The 22474-nt window shown below is 41.5% G+C and overlaps 1 protein-coding gene across 5 annotated transcripts in view; it reads right to left on the bottom strand.

Moving 5' to 3' along the window:
• The window catches only part of OSBPL3 (oxysterol binding protein like 3), a 191738-nt gene that overhangs the window by 4853 nt on the left and 164411 nt on the right, over positions 1 to 22474 (bottom strand). For all 5 annotated transcript variants that reach the window (XM_032286967.1, XM_032286969.1, XM_032286968.1 and 2 more), the window contains 6 exons: positions 18664 to 18727; positions 15056 to 15134; positions 13514 to 13658; positions 8099 to 8243; positions 4797 to 4923; positions 2360 to 2482 (listed from right to left, as the gene is read on the bottom strand). In XM_032286967.1, coding sequence (XP_032142858.1) covers positions 2360 to 2482; positions 4797 to 4923; positions 8099 to 8243; positions 13514 to 13658; positions 15056 to 15134; positions 18664 to 18727 — 683 coding nt within the window. The remainder of the gene's footprint in view (positions 1 to 2359; positions 2483 to 4796; positions 4924 to 8098; positions 8244 to 13513; positions 13659 to 15055; positions 15135 to 18663; positions 18728 to 22474) is intronic.

Raw genomic sequence — 22474 nt, 5'->3', positions numbered from 1 at the left:
TTTATTGGAACATAGGCATGTCCATTTGTTTAAATGTTGTTTATGGCTGCTTTCAATGCTGAACAGCTGGGCTGCATAACTGCTACTAAAACCTGAATTCCCACAAAACCAACAATATTTATCATTTGTTCTTCATAGGAAAAGTTTGGTGATTCCAGCATTAAGGGATTCCTCATTTTCTTTTTATACAGTTGTATGATATTCCATTGTATGGACGGACCACAATTTACCTAATAGGTACCCTACTGATGGGTACTTAGGTTATTTTTAAACTGTAGCTCAGCATATGTTATTTTATAAGTATGTGAGTGTAGTTACATTAGAAATCCCTGTAATTAGCATGGCTGGGTCGAAGAGTATGTGCTTTTGTGATGGTGACTGATATTACCATACGTTTTAGAAGCAAAAGTGGAGACTGCCTGTTTTCCCACGCTCTCAGGAATGTAGGTTTTTAATCACACCTGCTTCCCTGTTCCGGTAATGGGATGTGTTTAAAAATGAGTCAGTCTGTGTATCAGACTGTTCACTATTCTAAAATAAAGAGGCTCAATTTGGTCTGAGCTCCAGCTTCCACTCAGAATTTTCAGTGATTTTGTTGTTGTTCCTCAGTAAGTATTAATGACAACATCCAAGTCCCCATATTCCTCTCCAAAATCTCTTTGCCAGGTTTCTCATTTCAACAGTTCCAAGGAAGACCGCTACCGCTGAACAACTCTCACTTCTTCTCCAATTTAAAAAAATTTCCCTGTCTAATGCTATCATTATTTTATAGACAGTCAATAAGAAAAATAGTGATGGCTGCCCCAGCTGAAGCGGCTCTCCATCCTTTTCCATTCCAGACATAATTCCTTCCTGATTGCAATGACAGCATAACCACGTTCTGTATCTTGCATTTAGCCTGTAGAGCTCCGCAGGCTTTGGAAGGTCATCCTTAATGCCTCATGCTGGATCAAGTTGGTGAATCTCCTTAACGAGTCCTTGAGACACTTTAGTTACCTACCATTTTTAATGATCCTAGAAAGTACTGTAATGAACAGTTTTATAATTGTAGGTTTTTCTTTTTAAAAAAATGAAACTAGACAAGGTACGGGAGAAAAAGAACCAACCTACTTACAGGTGTATGTTATGTGCTTACCTATCAACTGATCAGTGAATCAATGGATTAGTCTGTTAATCTATCCATTTTTCTATTTCTTGCCTTTTTCAAAAAAGAATGTAACATTTCCATCTTATTCTTTAAATGTTTAAATGAAGTTTGAATATTTCGGGATGAAATTTTGGCCAGTTGATTTTCAATCACTAATAACCTGAATTTGTGGAAATGATCCAAAGGCATCTAGTAGAATCTACATCAACTTTAGGGAAAAGAGCATGATATTCTCGAGACAAACCCTTACTTGTTACTATCTTGATGTTTTGGAATACATATTGTATTACTGCTGCTGTTACTAGTAACTGAATCCTCCCCAAAGTACTTCTGTCGTCCAATGAAAACAAGCACAAACACAAACAAAAAAGCATCCTAAAACAATGAAGAGGTGATGGCCCTGGAAGGAGGACCTGGGCGGGTGGAGCACAGCAGGAACTTGCTGCTTTCTACATATGCCTATTTAACTTTTTTAAAAGAAGAACAAACAGAAAAACTAAAACCATTTAGGCCCTGGCTGGTAATGAGGAGAGTCAGGCCCCAGCCGGGGGCATTCCACTAAGTCCTTCAATAGATCCCCTTAGTGCCTTGGGCTTTCGCTTCTACTCAGTTAAAAGAGGAGATAGGGAGGTGAAAGGTGGATCTCTCATACCTTCTTTAAAAATTTCAATCTATCTTAACAAGACCTTCTTGGCAAGTTATTTTAAAAATAACTGTAAATGTTCCAAATGCAAGCCCAGGTGTATTGGGACTTCTACAATGCAAGAAACAGACTGCTTGGGATTTCCATACTGCTTAACTGTGGAGTGATCATCAATGATCTCTGTCATGGTGTAAACTGTGCCTATGCGAGTGACCAACCTTAGCTGTGAATTCAATAAGCTGGCCTTGCGCTGGGACCCAGCTCTGGCAGGCTCCCTGTACTGAGAACCTCCTCTGTAAACTCACTGGTTGAGGCACTGGGAAAGCTCAAAGAATGCAAAAAACGCAGGCCCTATTCCTGCCTGAGGTCAGCAAGAGGGAGAGCCTGAAGGGAAGTGTCAGGGAAGATGGCCCTGGCACAGAGGAGCAGTCTCCCCAGGCGGAAGCAGGAAAAGCAAGGAGAATGTTCTCATCTGGGGAAGGCACAGTACTGTTCACTTTCTGCAAACCAGAAGCATAACGTGTTGGCACCACCTATCAACCAAAAACCTACTCAATCCAGGCACAAACCTGAAAAACCGAGGCTGGTGCTCCATGTGATTTTCTTCTAAGACCCGCCGCCTTTCTCTCTGTAGCTGTTCCACCCTCTGCTTTTGTATTTCAGCTTCTTCTAAGTTCCCTTCCTCTAGACACCTGAGGCATTGAGGGAAAAAAATTAAAGGATAAGAATTCAAGAAAACAAAATAATCATTACTACTCAACACCCATGTGTCCACGACTGGATATTCAAAATCCTCTCCTATATGTAAGACCCCGCCCCCAACCCTTTAATTAGTATTTTGAAATAGAGATTTTTTGAATTGGCGATATTTACATGATTCAAAAATTCTATCAACAAAAAAGAATTTAAAGCAAAGTCTTCCGTTCTTCCTTGTCTCTAACTCCAGCCACCTTCACCCTCCCACCCTAGGAAACCCAGTTACTAGTTTCCTTTGCATCCTTCTAGAGATTCTTCATGTGTGTATCAACAAATATTGATACATACTCTTACCCCTCCCTCCATTTAAAACATATAAATGGTAGCATGCTATTTATCCTTTGATTTCCTGTTTTGCTTTACTTTTTAACAATTTATCTTAGAGATCTTTCCATGGATATACATAGACATTTTCATTTTTTGATAGTCACATAATATCCAGTTGTGTGGATGTATCTGAATTTATTTAGACAATTCCCTATGGATAGACATTTGAATTGTTCCCAATTTTTTTAATGTGACAATTAATGACCCTGTATATCCATCATACTATATGAGTAAGCAGGAAAAATCTGTAGGAGAAATTTCTAGAAGTGAAATTGCTGGGTAAAAGGGTGAGTATGTAATTTATATATTACTGAACTGCACTTTATAGGAATTATAGCAATTTACATTCCCATCAGCAATATTGAGAGTGCCCTTTTCTCCCATAAACTCAGAGTATATAAAACTTCTGAATTTTTGCCAATCAGATAGGCTAAAAAATGGGATGTTGACATGACTTTTTAAATTTGCATTTTTCTTATTATGACTAAGACTGAGCATCTTTTCACATGTTTAAGGGATATCTGCATTTCCTATTTTGTGGACTGTTTATTTTCCCTTTTTCTTTTAAACACAAACTTAAGATAATTTAATTGACAACATTCATTACAGAAATTAACAATGCTTACCATTCTTTAAGCACCACATACATTATTAATACATACTGTATATTTCCAGTTAACTCCATCCTTAGGCTCAATTTAAGAAACACAACTGTAATAGATTTTATACAAAAAAAATTCCCTAAAAAAGCAGATAAACTGCACAAAACAGTACAAGCATAATGTGCACAGCAAGATAGCTTGAAGCATTCTACGTATGGCTTTCTTTAAAACAAAATTATTAGGAGGATGTGCCCGTTTGGGACATACTGTTATAGGTGACAAATATAAACTGTTTCACATCTTTTTTACGTACTTGCTAACAATAGCGTTCAATTCCTGCAAAACAAATTTACCTCCGTATGTTCATTTTTTCTAAGGGGTTGATCTATTACTAAATTTCTAGAGGCAATTCATGATACAAGTTGCGGACACGGACTTCTCCATTTGTCATTTATCTTCTGACCTTATATAGTTTTATTTATTTTGTCACAAAGAAGAGCTTATGTTTGTTTGTTTTTTGGGGGGGCAGAGTCTCACTGCGACACCCAGGCTGGAGTTGCAATGGCGTGATCTCGGCTCACTGCAGCCACTTCCTCCTGGGTTTAAGCGATTCTCATGCCTCAGTCTCCCACGTAGCTGGAACTATAGGCATGTGCCACCATGCCTGGCTAATTTTTGTATTTTCAGTAGGGATGCAGTTTCACCATATTGGCCAGGCTGGTTTCGAATTCCTAACTTCAAGTGATCTGCCCGCCTGGCCCTCCCAAAGTGTTATTTTTAATAAAGCCAAATGTAGCAATCTTTTCTTTCCTTGGGCTTCTAGATTTTGAGCCTTAATTAGAAAGGCCTTAAGGGAGACATTATTATTTCCATTTTACAGAGTATGAAATTGAGGCTGGGAAAGATTAAAAGACCTACCATGTATCACACAGCTTGTGAGCAGCAACCTATGATCCGCAGTTAGATCTCAGTGCACTAAAATAATTTAAATTTGAGGGCTCAGGGGAGCGGGATGCTTTTTACCCTTTCAAATACACTAAGTTCTTTATTACTGCGTGCAGTAAAACTCTTCAGTATAAACACCTTTTTTGGTGTTTCAGTAGAAATGGGGCTTTATGGATAATAAAGGCCATGCCACACCTGGAGTCTCGCTGGGTCCCATCTCCTCCGTGATACAATTGTTTAAAGCCCCCCTACCTCTCAGCTCCTGATGGCATTTTCCATCTTTCTCAGGTGCCTCTGGCAGCCTGAAGGTTGTTCATAAGACTTTTTGTAAAGGGTTTTAAATCTCTGGAGAGAAAAATCTTTAAAGAATCCTTACCTCTGGTCTGGCCTAAATCGAGTGTCAGTAGGTGGCAATAAAGACTTGGACGATGGATCCATTTCATTTAATTCCAGCGCGAACTGTGTGAAGCCATAGTATTGCTCGTAGCCTTTCGGCATGGGATCTAAGAAGAAAATAAATCATTCACCCCTAACTTGCGTGTCATTTATGTTACATTTTAATTCCTTCACCTTTTCACCTCAGGCTAGCTACAGTTTTTATCTCTCAGCTCCTTTCCATTTCTGTTAAAATATTCTGACTAACGAACAGGTGCTGAAAATTTCCCTACAAATTTTCTTCTCTATAATTTTTCTTCTGTCTACAGGGATGTGGCCCTCTATATGTGGTCAGATAGTAAATTTATACAATGCTGTGAAGTTTCTGTAGTGCTTAAACTATGAAAATAATTTGATTTTAAAATAAACATGCTAGACCAGGCATGGTGGCTCATGCCTGTAATCCCAGCATTTTGGGAGGCTGAGGTGGGTGGATCACCTGAGGTTAGGAGTTCGAGACCAGGTGGCCAACATGGCGAAACCCTGTCTCTACTAAAAATACAAAAACTAGACAGGCATGGTAGCAGGTGCCTATAATCAGACTGAGGCAGGAGAATCACTTGAACCTGGGAGGCAGACGTTGCAGTGAGCCAAGATCGCGCCACTGCATTCCAGCCTGGGTGACAAGAGTAACCTCCATCTCAAAAAAAAAAATACTACTAATAATATTAATAATAAATAGGCTGGGCATGGTGGCTCACCTGTAATCTCAGCACTTTGGGAGGCCGACGCCGCGGGTGGATCACCTGAGATCAGGAATTCGAGACCATCCTGGCTAACATGGTGAAATCCCATCTCTACTAAAAATACAAAAATAGCCGGGCGTGGTAGCAGGTGCCTATAATCCCAGCTACTATGTAGGCTGAGGCAGGAGCATCACTTGAACCTGGGAGGCAGAGGTTACAGTGAGCTGAGATTGTGCCACTGTACTCCAGCCTGGGCAACAGGGCGAAATTCCATCTCAAAAGTAAATAAATAAATAAATGATAATAATAAACAAACATGTAAATATAAGCTCTGGGTCCATTTTTCCTGATTCTCACTCTAGAGAATCCGATTTTATTTAAGTGATGTCAAATTATCCTGACTCTTTTTAGTACCTAGAATGGTGCTGAATACACAGCAAGTAGTTAATCAATGTTATTCTTTTCTTTCATTCCTGTCCGTTTTACCAATTCTTGCCTCCCCGCAACCTTACATCTTTAAAACATTAGGTGCATTGCCCTAACTGGAATTCCAGCTTTTCAAGCTAAACATACTGAAATTGATATATTGTGTAAATCGAATGTAGACTGAGATCCACTCATAGCCTAAATGCTTTCCAACAACTCTTCGGCAGACCACTCCCCCTGCGCTTTTTTTCTCAAAAGGGTCTTATTCTGTCACCCAGGTTGGAGTGCAGTGACACGATCTCGGCTCACTGCAACTCTACTTCCAGAGTTCAAGTGATTCTCATGCCTCAGCCTCTCGTGTAGCTGGGACTACATGAGGTGCACATCACCATGCCTGGCTGATTTTTGTATTTTTAGTAGACAAGATTTTGCCATGTTGTCCAGGGTGGTCTTGAACTCCTGGCCTTAAGCAATCTGCCCACTTGGCCTCCCAAAGTGCTGAGATTACAGGCACGAGCCACCATGCCCAGCCGGGATCCGTTTTTTGAATCTTCAGAAGTCCTCCATGTAACTAGTCTAATTCTCTGTGTATCCTAAGCATAAAAACAGTAGCAAAGTTTCCTATGGGTCTTGGTCACTCCCCAGCCACCAGGGAGTGAAGATGGTGCTTATTCTTAAAGATGGGCCAGGGATGCTCACTGCCAACAGAGAGACATAAAGTCAAGGTATAATGACAGGAACAAAAATTTAAACAATATTGCTTTATCAAGGTAGTACTTGAACACTGAGACAGGATGGTAGTTCTCATCTGTGATGCATACTTTAAGCCAAGGAGAGAGACTGTGCCATTTGCAAAACCTCATAGTGCCTCTGAAGCTAGCAAGGCTTCCACCAGCGTGAATTCCTTCTAGCTTCATGGCAACCTCTACAACGGTGGGAGATGTGGCAGCTACCCATTGAAAGAACCACTGTCGGCTGCCTACTTGACCATCATTTCTCTTTCTTGCTTGCTAACAGAATATTGATTCTGTTCAAGTGGCATTGTGCCCTTACTGGGGATGAATCTAAGACATTTGAATCTCTCCTGCCTACCCTGTTGCCCATGACTGGTTCATAGATGGGTCTGAACCCACTGCAGGCTGATGTGATGTAAAGTTCCATTTGCTGGGGGATCTTAGAAAATATTCCTGAGAAAAAAAGAGGCACAGGAGAAAAGAGCTCTTTTGTCCTCTCGTTACATGGTTGGTATGCTGTTACGCAGAGGTATGACACTGAATGCTAACAACCATTTTTCATCCATCAGGGAGACATCACAGCACACTGGGGGTAGCAGAATGTAATCCTCACTGCTATGTGTGTCCTTGACACAGGTAAGTTGCCTACGTAATACCCCTGGGGCCACCGGCTGCCTCACTTATTGTTATGTAATAGCACACAGCCTAATGGTTTAAGCCACAAGTCGAAGGTTTTCTGTTTGGTTTTTACCTGCCTATAGTACCCTAACAGGTCTATCTCAGACCACTGGCATTACAATATGGCTGTGACTCGGAAACAACATAATTTTCTGACTTAGAAGATGGAATAAGACGTTAAAATGTGGCGGGGACATCCTGATAAAAGCTGGGGTTCCCTAGCTCTTCTGTCCCCATCTGCTCCAAGAGCTCAGCACCCTTCTGGAATCACAGGAGTGACGAGGATGGTTTCTGAGGTTAGGCCAGCCAGGGATAGCTAACTTCTGTAGATCTCCTGGCTCACTGCTTTTCCAGGAACACTTTCCTCTTTGTCCGTGCTGTAGAATGACTTCTTGCATTTCACTGATGTTCTTTCATAGTGCCCAGTACAGTTATGCACGTGGACAGGAAGATTCCCTCAGAGAATGCCCACTGATTAGCAATGCTTGTTCTGGGGTCAAGAACCGGGACCCAGCAGCCCAACAAGGTGTTGCTATAAGTAAGCATGACAAGGAGATGAAGACTGGATAAAGGAAAGACAGCCAACACCTCTAGCCTAGTTAAAAGCAGAAGAGGCTGGAGACGCTGAACAGACACTAGTCCTGTCCTGTGTGGCTTCTTTTGCCATGCCTGCCCATCCACCCACTCACAGCCTGGGGTCCACAAACCCAGACACTTACTTGCTCTCCATACACAAGCAGAAGAGGAGGAGCCGCCGCAGTAGATGCTTTCATGCCATTTCCCAAACAGCCGATGCACTGCTTTTCCACTCCTGTCAAACACTGTGCCTTCAATCTCATGGGCGTTAGTGCTCCAGTATTTCGCCTAGGATTCAAATTAGAGTTGTTGGCTTAGTTCTTTAGCATCAGCTTATTACAGATACTGAGGAAAGAAGGAAAAGCTAGAGAAAGAACTGTAAGAGTGATTCTATACTGCGTATTAGTTTGCTAGTTCTCAGTTCTGTTTAATTGACAAAAATTTTATATATTTATCATGTACAACATAATGTCTTGAAACATGTATACATTGTGGAATGGCTAAATCAAGCTAATTAACATAGATATTACCTTACATACTTACTTATGATAATACTTGCTATTGAGTTCTCTACACATTTTTTATATTAATCTCTTATCGGATGTATAGTTTACAAATATTTTCTACCATTCTGCCGGTTCTTTACTGTACTGATTGTTTTCATTGCTGTTTAGTTTGATATAATCCCATTTGTTTATGTTTGCTTTTTTGTCTGTGTTTTTGGGGTTATATCCAAAAATAAAACTCTCTCAGCGGCCAGGCGTGGTGGCTCATGCCTGTAAGCCCACCAGTTTGGGAGCCGAGGTGGGTAAATTACCTGAGGTCGGGAGATTGAGACCAGCCTGACCAACACAGAAAAACCCCATCTGTACTAAAAATACAATATCAGCCAGGCATGGCAGTGCATGCCTGTAATCCCAGCTACTCGGGAGGCTAAGGCAGGAGAATCACTTGAACCTGGGAGGCAAAGGTTGTGATGAGCTGAGATTGTGCCATTGCACTACAGCCTGGGCAACATGAGTAAAACTCCATCCCCCCCCCCAAAAAAAAAAAAAAAAAAAAAGAAAAGAAAAGAAAAACTCTCAGCAATTTGCAAGTATACAACACGTTGTTATTAACCATAGTCAGCATGTTGTACAATCGATTTCTTGAACTAATTCTTCCCGTTAAACTGAAATTTTGGATCCTTTGGCCAATATTTCCCAATCCTCCCCTTGACCCTCGGCAAACCCATGTTAACCATCGTTCTACCCTCTACTTCTGTGAGATCAACTCTTAGATTCCAAATAGAAGACTAGGTGGCATCTATCTTTCTGTGTCTGGCTTATTTCACTTAACATCCTCCAGGTTCACCTATGTTGTTGCAAATGACAAGATTTCCTTCTTTTTAAAGGCCAGACAGTTTTCCACTGTGTTACATGTGCCACATTTTGTTTACCCATTCATCCATTGTTGGATACAGAGGTTGTTTCCCTATCTTGGCCATTACGAATAGTGCTGCAATGAACATGGAGATGCAGGTATCTCTTCAACATACTGATATCATTTCCTTTGGACATACACCCAGTAGTGGGATTGCTAGCTCATAGGGTAATTCCATTTCTAATTTTTTAGGGAACCTCCATTCTGTTTTCTATATTGGCTGTGCTGATTTACATTTCCATGAATGGTATGTGATTCCTCTTCTCCATATCCTCCTGAACATGTTTTCAGCTTTTTGATAATAGCCATTCTAATAGATATAAGGTGGTATCTCATTGTGGTTTTAATTTGCATTTCCCTGATGATTATTGATGTTCATCGTTTTTTCCTCATATATCTGTTGTCCACTTGTATGTTTTCTTCTGAGGAACGTCTCTTCAGGTCTTTTGTCCATTTTTAAATTAGATTGTTTTCTTGCTATTAAGTTCCCTATACATTTTTTTGTATTAACCTCTTATTGAATGTATAGTTTACAAATATTTTCTCCCATTCTGTAGGTTGTTTCTTTACTGTATTCATTGTTTAATTTGCTGTTTAGTTTGATATAATCCCATTTGTCTATGTTTGCTTTTGTTATCTGTGCTTTTGCAGTCATATCCAAAAATAATAATTGCCCTAACCAACATTATGAAGCTTTTCCCCTTATGTTTTAGTAGTTCTACAATTTCAGGTCTTATTGTAAGTCTTTAGCCCTTTTGGGGTTGATTTTTGTATATGGTATAAAGTTCTAATTTCATTCTTCAGCAGTGAATATCCAGGTTCTCCAACACCATTTACTGAAGAGACTGTCCTTTCCCCATTGTGTGTTCTTGGCACCTTTGTCAAAAAACAATTAATTATAAATGCATGGATTTAGTTCTGAGCTCTCTATTCTGTTCCATTGTTCTATATATCTGTTTTTATGCCTGGATTTTGGCTTTAAAAAAAGTCATACCTTTGGTTATTTAATAAACGGTTAACTATCTACAGTTTGTAACTCAACTAATATTTGTGTAAGATACATTTTTATTTCTACCTTTGCTACATACAATGCAAGAGAAGGCTCAGTTCTTGGCCAGGTGCAGGCCTTACTCCTGTAATCCCAGCACTTTTGAAGATCAAGGTGGGTGGATCATCTGAGGTCAGGAGTTTAAGACCAGCCTGTCCAACGTGGTGAAACCCCATCTCTACTAAAAATATAAAAATAAGCCAGCTGTGGTAGTGGGCACCTGTAATCCCAGCTACTTGGGAGGCTGAGACACAAGAATCACTTGAACCCGGGAGACGGAGGTTTCAGTTAGCCGAGATCACACCACTGCACTTCAGACTGGGCGAGAGTAAGACTCCATCTCAAAAAAAAGGAAAAGGAAAAGAAAAAGAAAAGGTTCAGTCTCTATACATCAGGTGAGTAGTGTGGATATTCTCGCTATGTATTGGTCCTAGTCTGCAAGGCAATCTTGTACTCCATTCTGCTCAGTTCAGCTCAGCTCAAGCCAGCCCAGTGCAGAGGATTTTATATAGTACCATAATGCAGCCAGCAGAGGGTGCTCTAGCTCCCCAGAGTTGATTTTTTTTTTTTTTTTTTTTTTTTTTTTTTACAAATTACCTGGCTGCCCTAAAAATCTCTATGAAAGAACAGCGAAGGGAAGGCATTTCTCCATAAATCAAAAAACCCTAGTACTATTTTCAGCGAAACAGAATCCACATTTGGAAACCAATAAAGTTGAATGGCATTTTCAGGTCAGATTCTGGTAGTTCAGCTTCTCCATTTCAGGACTGTGGTAAAAATGTTAAGGGTGGGAAAGTGAAGTGTCTCAGCTGAATTAGAAATTTAAAGTTGAGTTTTCCAGCCATGTAAGAATGAGGGAAAAGCACCCCCACACACACCAAAAAAAAAAAAAAAAAAAAAGACTATTGAGACTCTTAAGTTTTTATTTTTTTTGATACAGGGTCTTACTCTGTTCCCCAGGGTGCAGGGTGGAGTGCAGTGGGGCAATCACAGCTCACTATAGTCTCAAGTTTCTGGGCTTAGGTGCTCCTTTGGCCTCAGCCTCTCTAGCAACTGGGACTTACAGGTGCATGCCACCATGTCTGGCTAATTTTTAAATGTTCTGTAGAGATGAGGTCTTGCCATGTTGCCCAGGCTGGTCCCAAATTCCAGGCCTCAAGTGAGCCTACTGCCTCAGCCTCTCAAAATGCTGGGATTACAGTGTCAGCCATGGCGCCTGGCTTCTTAAATTTATTCTGAAGCAGGTATCAGATTTTCCCTTAGAGATATCTGCCAACAAATCCAGTGCTGAGAATTTGCTGGAAGCCACCAAGGGACATTGTCAACTTCTACAGGTGAGTGTGGCATCCACTTGCAGCTTCTCTTCCAATACTAGACACGCCCAGTGTTCCTCTCTCATGACTACAAAACCAATTCTCTTGCTTGTAAGTGGATGAGAAGCAGGTATGTGGTAGATACCAGAGTGGAGCACACTTCCTGGGGGAAATGTTGAGAGCTACGTGGCTTTCACCTGGGTCACAGGTCATATATCCCTGCTTCAGGATGCCTTTTGTTTCTGTTTGCAGAAAGCTTAGACAAAGTTTTCGAGGCAGAGTCATTTTTATTTTGTCCCACATTAAGGTCATTATGGGCTTTATGTCCGTCTATAACCCAGTTTGAGGATGTAATAAAGATCCCAATCCACCTCTTCCTAATCATTCCCTATAGGTTACAGGTGGTGCGGAGAGGAATTGCATGAAGTTCCACGATAAAACCTCACCTCTCTGCTTATTATTTCAGTCTCTGTTAAATGCAAATATTCCTTGAGGTGGGTAATGCTTTAAAGCTGTTTTAATGATATACAATTTTTAAGAGCAAGAAGGAATCTAGGAGGGAGAGAAAGCAGGGAGGGCTGCCCCGCAAGGCTGTTAAAATGGCTAAAATGATAAAGAGACTATTCCATAGTTTTTGCTTCTGGCCAATCTTTCCATTTATTCTCTGAATGTTTATGAGCCTCTGATGTGTGTCAGACACCATTTCAGGCATCAGGGCTACAAAAGAGAGCAGGATACACGAGGTTTTGCTCTTCTGGAGTCAGGGATGATGAGGAGGGTATGGAGAGCAGAAAATAAGCACAGCAACGATGAGCAGGCTGACTTCCAATGGTGATAAGCACTCTGGAGAAAATGGGACAGACAGGACAGGGAGTGAAGGACAGCATGGGGATGGTGATGGAAGGATCTGGGGACAGTGGCCCAACCAGAAGGAAATGAAGAAAGAGAAAGAAGGCCACTGTGGCCAGAGGATAGTGGGAAAAAGAGAGGAGGAAAAAGTAAGAGAAGCTCAGGTTGGGGAGGAATGAGGTGGCCAGTGTGTACGTGTGTGTGTATCTCCAAGTGTGCAAGTATGTGCATGAAACGGTGGGGATGGGGAGCGCAGCCTGTGCAAGGCCTGGTGGGAAACCATAAGGATGCAGGCTGCACTCCGAGAAAGACGGAAACTTTGGGGGATTTTGCTCAAAGTGGTACAGCATGACTTTTTCTTAAAAAGTTGAGGTAAACCATACGTAATGTAACATTGACCATTTTAACCATTTCTAAGGGTACAATTCAGTGGCATTAAATGCATTCACAATGCTGTGCAACCATCACCACTATCTACTTCTAGAACGTTTTCATCTTCCCAAACTGAAGTTCTGTACCCATTCAACATGAATTCCCCCTTCCTCCTTCCTGCAGCCCCATTCTGCTTTCTTTCTCTGTGGATCTCGCAGAAGTGGAATCATGTCATATTTGTCTTTTTGGGGCTGACTTATTTCACTCAACATAATGCTGTCAAGGTGCATCCATACTGCAACATAGTGATTTATGTTTTAAAAGGGTCTCTCTGGCTGCTGTACTGAGGACAGACTCTACAGAAGTAAGAGGCCAGGAGGGGCCACTGCCCTGGTCTAGGTGACAGAGGTGCAGCTGGCACCAGGGAGCTGCAGCATTGTTTGCCTGCTGGCACAAAGGTGAAGGTGAAAAAGCTCTCAAATGCCCTGTGCTCTGGGGCCCTGGCTCTGCCACAGCCCTTCCAGGCTCAGAGCTCAGAGAGCCACTGGAGTTACCTTTATAAAATTCACTTTGCAGTAGCAGGAATCATCATTCACGTTCTTGATGACAATCTCTCCATAGTGCTCAATCCACCTCTGCCCACTTAAGATGTTATGGATGCAAGAGGTCACTTTGTTCCACTCAAAATGATCACCAAAACTAAAAAGAAGGAAAAAGCAGAAGTACCAATTTCCAGAAGAGCCAGCAGCAAATACAAACACTGCTATTCTATAAAAAAAAGTCATGTAATGCATTACCCATCCCTTTATTCACAGAAGCAACACTGGCTGAGTGTCTACACCATGCCAGGTTTTCCAGGAGCTTCCACTCTCCAAGGAGGCGTGCACGACACAGAGGATGACAGCATCCAGACTCTGCACTCTGGAGGCTACCAGAGTCTTCACTAGAAGCTGGTGGTCTCCTGCAAGAGCCCACTCCCTCCTTTGACAGAGGCGGCAATTCAGAGCGAGAGGGGCTTATCTAATGTTGCCGAAGTAGGAAAGGGAAGCTTGAGGAAGGGTGAAGGTTTTATACAATTTGCTAAATATATATTGCCCGCATCCTTTATGATGAGAAAGTATTCAGATATTGGTTATGGAGTTCAAAAATAATTATGAGGAAAATGGTATTACTAGTAAGACCAAATTCTTACAAAACATATGCAATGTGCTAAGTACTATTTTAGGTGTTTTATGTATATTATCTGTTTAATCTTCATAACAGCTATAGGAAGTAGGTGGTTTATTATTTTCATTTTCCAGACGGGGAAACTGATGATCAGAAAGGTGAAGTAACCTGCCCAGGGATTCGCTGTTAGTATGTGCCAGAGTGAGCAGGTGAACCTCAGCAGTTCAGTTCCAGAGTCCCTGCTCAGAAGCACCTTGCTTTATAAATAAGTATTCATCAACCCTATCAGATCAAGGCCATACCTTTCTTAAAAGGGATTTTGACAGCAAAGCAGCACAATAAGAGAAACAGATTTTTTTTTTTTAAATTGAGACAAGGTCTGACTCCATCACCCAGGCTGGAATGCAGTGGCACGATCACAGCTCACTGCAACCTCAACCTCCCTGGACTCAACTGATCTTCCCACCTCAGCCTCCTGAGTAGCTGGGACTACCGGTACATGCCACCAACTATGCCTAATTTTTGTATTTTTTCTAGAGACAGGGTCTTGTCAGTTGCCCATACGGGTCTTAAACTCTGGGCTTAAGCAATCCACCTGCCTTGGCCTCCCAAAGTGCTGGGATTACAGGTGTGAGCCACCACACATAGCCAAAAACCACCATTCTTAATCTTGTTAGGAAGAGAAAATGAGTTTTAATAAGTATCTATTCAGGGAACTTTGCTCTCCAGGAGGCATTTGCATTTGAAAGAGAAACATTTTTAAAAAGTGAGCTTGCCAAAAGGAGGAACATTTAAACCTACTGCCAGACAGATTAAAGAAAAAACAGGCACTCAGTGCAATTGGCAAAGGTGGGGGAGGGTGGGCATCCTGTCTCCAAAGCAAAATCTTGGCCCTAAATTTTATAAAGCTCCTTAATCACAGAACTTACGCTGGCAGAGTCACATGGGTTGTGCCAATTGGAACAATTTCCATGGATTTGCCCCAGAATTTGTTTTTCCATCTCACATCTGAAATGAAATACCAAATATTACATTTTTAGCAGGAGAGGTAGGTAGATCAAATAGTTTGTAGGCTAGATAAATGTTCAATCACTACATAGTAGAACCTCTTCACAATTAAGTCAATTATTGGTTAGGATTACTTTTCATAAAAGGTAAGTACCAACCCCATGGACCCTTGGAGCAGAACCATGGAAACTAAAATAATAAGATAAAGTCCTTCCCATGAATGCGTTAACAGCATGAAAGGCAGACAGAAGTGAAAACAAGTAGTAAGCATACAGAGAGGTCCAGGCTATAACTTAGGTGTGTTATAAGGTAAAATGAAACCAGAAAAGAGGGAGTGATGAACCTGCTTGGAGAAAGCATCAGAAGAGGCTTGTCAGAAAGGGCCATCTAAACGGGGCTTTGAGGAATACGCAGGAGTTCACTAGGCAGAGAAAAAGCAATTTAAGACCAAATAAACAGCTTGTCCAAAGGGACCGAAGTATAGGAAAATATAGTGTGGTTCTGTCCTATAGGTCTCAGGTTGTCTTGTCCAAGAGAGAAGAGAGTAAAAAGACTGAGAATAAGACCAGGTGCAGTGACTCACACCTGTAATCCCAGCACTTTGGGAGGCCAAGGCGGGTGGATTACCTGAGGTCAGGAGTTCGAAACTAGCCTGGCGGACATGGCGAAGCCCTATCTCTACTAAAAATATAAAAATTAGCTGGGCATTGTGGTGGGCATCTGTAGTCCCAGCTGCTTGGGAGGCTGAGGCAGAAGAATCACTTGAACGGAGAGGTGGAGGCTTTAGTGCGTCGAGACCACACCACTGCACTCCAGCCTGGGTGATGGAGTGACACTCTGTCTCAAAAAAAAAAAAAAAAAAAAGACTAAGAACGAAAAACAGTGGGCTCTCCAAGCCTGGCTAAGAAGTCTGGCTTGTGTGCACTGAGTGGAAATAATTAGGCCTCCAATGGGATTAGACATGGACCTTGCAAAGGCAATTGGAAGCCATATGGAGAATGGAACAGGAGTAGAAGAGAAGAGAAGCAAGGTGACAAGAGGCTACTGCAATTGCCCAGAGGATAACAAACAGGGATGAAGGGAACCATGACAACAGACATGGGGAAGTCAGTGAGCCCTGAAATACCAAGGAAGTAGAAATAGGCAGAACACGTGACAAATTAGATACAGATTGAAAAAGGGAGAATTTATAAACAATGTCAGTTTCTCTAACTTGCATGAATGGTGGTACCAACAGAGAAGCCAGGGAATAAGAAAAGAACAGTGAGAGGGTCCCATCTGGCAGCTGCACTGAGGATATACAGACCACAGGGAAGTAAGGGTGGGAGCAGCGGGGACAGTGGGGAGCCCTAGCTGGGGTCCAGGTGAGACAGGTGGGGCTGGGACCAGCAAGCATGGTAGGCCTCATATTGTATAATCCTATTTATATAAAATGCCCAAATAGGCAAATGTATAGGCTAGGAACTGTTGAGAGAAATGGGGCAGGTGGCAGATGGGGAGGGTAATATTTGCTAAAGAGGATTCTTTTTGGAGTGATGAAGATGTTCTAAAATTAACTGTGCTGATAACTGCAAAGTTTATTAAATTCACACTTCTGTGAATATAATAAAAACCATTGAATTGTACACTTTACCTGGGTGAATGATATGGTATGTAAGTTATATGTTCATAAAATTGTTACCAAGAGAAAAAAAAGATAGCTGGCTGTTTAAAGCAAAAGTAGTAACAATGTACTACATGGTTTATGATATACATAAGACACATGTCAAAAATAGTAGAGAGGTTGGGAGGGAAAAATGGAAGTATACGTCTGTAAATCTCACTATATGTGAAACTAGCATAATAGTATTTGATGATATTACAAATATATAACATAAATCCTAAAGTAACAACTTTAACAAGAAACAAAACAGGTAAGTATAGCTAAAAGCTAACAGAGGAGATGAAAGAGAAGGACAGAAATTATTCAATCCAAAAGGGAGAGAAAGGGGAAAAGGAGAACAAAGGACAGATGTGACAAACGGAAAAGAAGTATCAAGAGGGCAGGTTTAAGTCCGACTACACCTACAATCACAGCAAACGAAACTGGTTTACATGACCTACATAAAAGGCAGAGAAATGTCAGGCTGGCTTACAAAGCAAGATGTGGTATTCCTAGGCCCATGGAAATAGCTGGATTGCTCGGGAAAAGGCTTTTGGGGAAGGATGGCCTAGGAGAAGGATGCTCAGGAAAGGCTGAGAAGGGGAGCACGTAACATAGGGAGCACACAGACCTTCTTCGAGAAGACCCCACTTGTTAAAAGAATCCAACTTTGAAGGAACAAAGAAGAGGTGCTTACAGCATGAGTTAGATTTAGCAATTAGGAGGCTAGGACCCGTATGAGAATATTTACAGAAGGTTTTAGTGAGAGAGCAGTTTTAATTTTAAATTTTAATAGCAAAGGTGAAGAAAGAAAACCATGGTACTTGTCACTTTAAACTGGAAATACTGACTGCCTCCAGAGAGAGAAACTGGGTGGCTGGGAAAGGGGGTGACAGTATACTGTTTTGTACTTTCAAAGTTTTTTTTTTTTTGAGACAGAGTTTTGCTCTTTTGCCAGGCTAGAGCACAGTGGCATGATTTCAGGTCACTGCAACCTCCGTCACCCGGATTCAAGCGATTCCCCTACCTCAACCTCCTGAGTAGCTGGGATTACAGGCGCACGCCACCGTGCCTGGCTGACTTTTTGTATTTTAGTAGAGACGCGGTTTCACCATGGCCAGGATAGTCTTGATATCCTGACCTCATGATCTGGCTCGCCTCGACTTCCCAAAGTGCTGGGATTACAGGTGTGAGCCACCACTGCGCCCGGACATACTTTTAAAGTTTTATAGACTGCGTGTGTGTGTGTGTGTGTGTGTGTGTGTGTGTGTGTGTGTGTAAAGGCAACATGTGATATCACTGGTAGCAGAGAAAAATATTTTTAAAATGAATATGTGCTCTAAAAACCTAGGATGCTTATATTTTCCTTCTATGGAGATATTAACAAAATTAATCCATTTAGGAAATATCTACAGCCTTATTTATTCTTTAGAACATTTACCCACCCACCCCCAACTCAAAATATAAATGGAACAAAATTTTAGGAACAATCACCTCAATAATGAAAAGAAGTAAGCAATGTAAAATACAACTTCAAAAATAAAATTTAAGTTTCACAAAAGCAGAAAATCTCTCTGCTGTCTACACTCTGATAAACAACTGTAAATATTTAGTGTCTCTTGACTAAGGCAAGAGGCATTTCAAATGATTTTTAAATAAGATAAAGTTACAGAATTAAACGGAGATGGCACAAAGACTGAGGATGTTTTAAAAAGGAAAAACTAAGTGAGAGATGAGAAACAAGAGCAAGTGGCGCTGATCCTTCTAACCAGACCCAAATCCAGGGACCACTTTTGATCTTGGTAAGAACTGATAGCAATTCTTGAATAAAATAAATCAGTAACATATTACATAATATCATGGAAGTCAAATATATTAGCACATTACCTTGCCAGAAAACAAAATTTCCAGACTCAGCGTGACACGCAGAGATAGGCGGATGGTGGCTGACCTGATGGAAACAAAGGCCAGAAAACAAAAATGAATCAACTTTTGTGTCTCATGAAATCCATTCTTTCTCCTCTGCACTGAGATGTAACACAGTGTGCAGTGCTGAACTGAAGAAAAAACTTCTTTAGTTTCCCTCAGCAAGTCTGTCCTCAAGAGGGCACTCCTGATACAGTCAGCTCTGACTTGCTCGGGTTGGACAAGGGTGAGGGGAAGGCCCTTGAATGGAAGCCTCCAGAAGCCTCCGTGGGAGGGGGGCCAGGTGGCGTGGCGGCGACTGATGAGGACAGAAGCGCATTTCAAAAGACATAAAAAGAAAACAGGGGCATGTGAGGACTGCTCATCCATAAACCATATAATCTGATGCTGGCTACCAAGGTCAACATCTCTATCAGCTGTTCTGAAAGTAGCTGCAGATGTTTTAATTAGAATGTCAAATAGCAAGTATTCTAACATGCAACACAAAAATGCTCTTCCTTGGGCTCAGCAGATTTAACTCTTGAAAACTCTGCATCATAAAGTTCAGCATCTTTCAAATCACCTACAAGAGACAGATGAAAGGTAATTTTTAAAAAAAGAATGTTTCTATTAAAAAAAAAAAAACTAAACATACAATGTTGAGGAAATGTTAGTCAACTGTTAAGAAAATTTTATTTATTTTTTGTCAAGGTAAAAACTATCTTGAGCAAATAAGTAACCTCATTCCAGAAAAGAGAATCCCCTGGAGCAGAGACTGCCTTTTGGCAAAAGATCATTACTCATTTTATTCAGTAACGAAGATGCTGAACAGAAAATGGCTCCTCCGTCTATTTGCTCATTATCTCAATTGCACTCAGGGAATGTTGAGAGGTGTACATGCTGTTATTCTAATTCAGTACTGGTGAAACTCCAGTAATGCTGCCAGGGGTGTTTCCAGAAAGTTCTCCCCCATAGCTGGTTCTTAGCAGAGGTATCTTACACTGAGAGTATCTAGCTCAAATCCTGCACCTCATAAACGAAGAGACGGAAACCAGAAAGATTAAGTGACATTTCCCAAGCCACACCGATCATCGGGGAAGAGGTAGCAGTGAGTCCCAGAGGTTTTGGTTTACCTCACGGGTTTTCAAACTTTCAAAAAAAAAAAAAAAAAAAAAAAAAAAAAAAAAATGTTTTAAGCAACTGCACGGCTTTCAAACCCATCTTATCAAGAACCCAGAGTACTGAGCCCTTGCTTGAGATAAACACGTGGGAGGAAGGGGGGGCAGTGGGTGACAAATCCATAGCTGTTCACCTTCCTTGGGACCCTCGGCTGAGGAATATAGTTTGAAACTGCTTCTGTGTGCCAGGCCACCTTCAGATGCAGGACTGCAGGGATGGGAGGATGCAGTCACGCACACCACACCTTCATGGGGTTACGGCCATACCAGTGTGGGGCAAAGAAAGCAACAAAGATGTAGTAAACCATGTCAGTGTCTCTCAGATTACTCAACGAACATAAACGCCAGCTGCAATGCAAAGCAGAAGACTCAAATTTGCTGCTCTTTGGTTTGTCTTAGTTCCCGTGTACCTCCTAAGAACGTGGGCCCTTCGCTGTGCCCGTGGATTTTCAAGGGCAATTTTCACTCAAGCATCGACTTAGAAACCTAATCCCATAATGTAACTCTCTGATTTCCTTTGATGTTGTCGTTTTCTTTTTCTTTTTCTTTTTTTTTTTTTGAGACAGGGTCTCCCTTTGTCACCAAGGCTGGAGTGCAGTGGCACAATCACAGCCTACTACAGCCTCGACCTCCAGGGCTCAGGTGATCCTCCCGTCTCAGCCTCTCAAGTTGTTGGTACTAATGGTGTATGTACCATGCCTGGCTAATTTTTTTACTTTTTGTAGGTATGGGGTCTTGATATGTTGCCCAGACTGGTCTTGAACTCCTGACCTCAAGTGATCTTCCCACCTCAGCCTCCCAAAGTGCTGGGATTACAGGCATGAGCCACCATATCCAGTTGTCTTTAAAAAAAAAAATCCTACCACTTGGAGATACTTTATATCAAAAAATCCTACATTCTTCTCCTTTTCTTCACTAGCTGTCTCTCAGTGAAAACAATGGAGCTAGCTTGGAAACCATGGGATCATATAAAACAAAAGCAGGATGCAGCAACACAGCCCTGTAATCCCAGCTACTTGGGAGGCTGAAATTGAAGGATCCCTTGAGCCCAGGGTCCAGGAGTTCAAGACCAGCCTGAACAACAGAGTGAGACCTTATCAATAATAATAATAATAATACAATACACCTCTTCTGTAATAATTTCAAACCCCATAAAACAGGGATAAATATACTGTCCATATGAATTATTTAAAAACCCCTACTGTATACACATCTCATAAAAACCCAACCTTGTTTTTTTTAAACTATTGTGCTAATGAATGAATGTTTAGCAGACAGCGTTTAGATGGGTTCAACACGTTTTCTGAATAAGTTTCAACCTTTAAATATCAGTAACTTTACTTACTTCTTTATGTCTTACATAGGACTTTGGGAATGGTTTATTTGATCCACATTGCTTTTAAGAGTTTTACAGGCCGGGCGCGGTGGCTCGCGCCTGTAATCCCAGCACTTTGGGAGGCCGAGGCGGGTGGATCACGAGGTCAAGAGATCGAGACCATCCTGGTCAACATGGTGAAACCCTATCTGTACTAAAAATACAAAAAATCAGCTGGGCATGGTGGCGCATGCCTGTAATCCCAGAGACTCAGGAGGCTGGGGCAGGAGAATTGCCTGAACCCAGGAGGTGGAGGTTGCGGTGAGCCGAGATCGCGCCATTGCACTCCAGCCTGGGCAACAAGAGCGAAACTCCGTCTCAAAAAAAAAAAAAAAAAAAAAAAGAGTTTTACAAAGCTTTCTGGGGAGACTGACATTGAGAGCTTGCTTATTTATTTATTTGTTTGTTCGTTCACACATTTCCTCCTATTTCTGGAGCATCTGTCATGTGCTGCACTAGTGTCTGGGAACGAGGGAAAGGCTTTTGTTGTTCCATTGACCTGAGTCCTGACTGCAACATCAGCTGCTGGCTGTATGACCTTCACAGTTTTTTAAGCCCCTGAGCCTATGTTACCTCATCTGTAAAGTAAGGCTCATTCCACCGACTCGGCCAACTAAAAAAAGGTAACACATGCAAATAGTCCAGGATCCTATGCTAATGTGGGTTAGGCAGAGACTAAATTTTGATTTTTTAACGAGTGTATTCTCACTTAGTTCTTGCAGCAGCCTTGTATCTTCGTTAGCCTCGTTCTATAAATTGGGAAATAGGGGATCTGTCTAGCAGAGGGCTTCCCCCATGCCACACCATTAATGAGTGATAAAGGGAGCACTCCAAACCTAGGGCATCCTCTTCCAGATCCAGGGCTCTTGTCCCTCCCCAAAGCCAGGACACATCATCAAGGTCCCTTCTCATGGACGTTTAGAGAAAAAAACCTTTTGAATTTGACCTTTCCAACCTGAGTCTCACATGCTTCTTTGCAAAATGAGGTGTGAGGATCCCTCTTGGCTTCAGAATGCTCCAATTCTAGCATCTGCTCTTAATGTCTTCTTCGAATCTTAGCATCAGAGGTGGTGGCAGATGGTAGCCAACTTGAAAATATTATACTAAGGCTTTGATTAACTTGAATGCCCATGGAAAGGGGTAATTTATACTTAATCGCTTAATCTTTATTGATGATAATCTTTCTAAACTCTGCTAGAGTAGTGAATAATGAGCAGAATCTAGCCTGTCTTTATTATTG

The sequence above is a fragment of the Sapajus apella genome, unplaced genomic scaffold, assembly GCF_009761245.1.
Source record: "Sapajus apella isolate SASKATOON/1434 unplaced genomic scaffold, GSC_monkey_1.0 scaffold19, whole genome shotgun sequence".
In the NCBI taxonomy this organism is placed as follows: Eukaryota; Metazoa; Chordata; class Mammalia; order Primates; family Cebidae; genus Sapajus; species Sapajus apella.
This window is presented reverse-complemented; position numbering and strand designations above follow the sequence as displayed.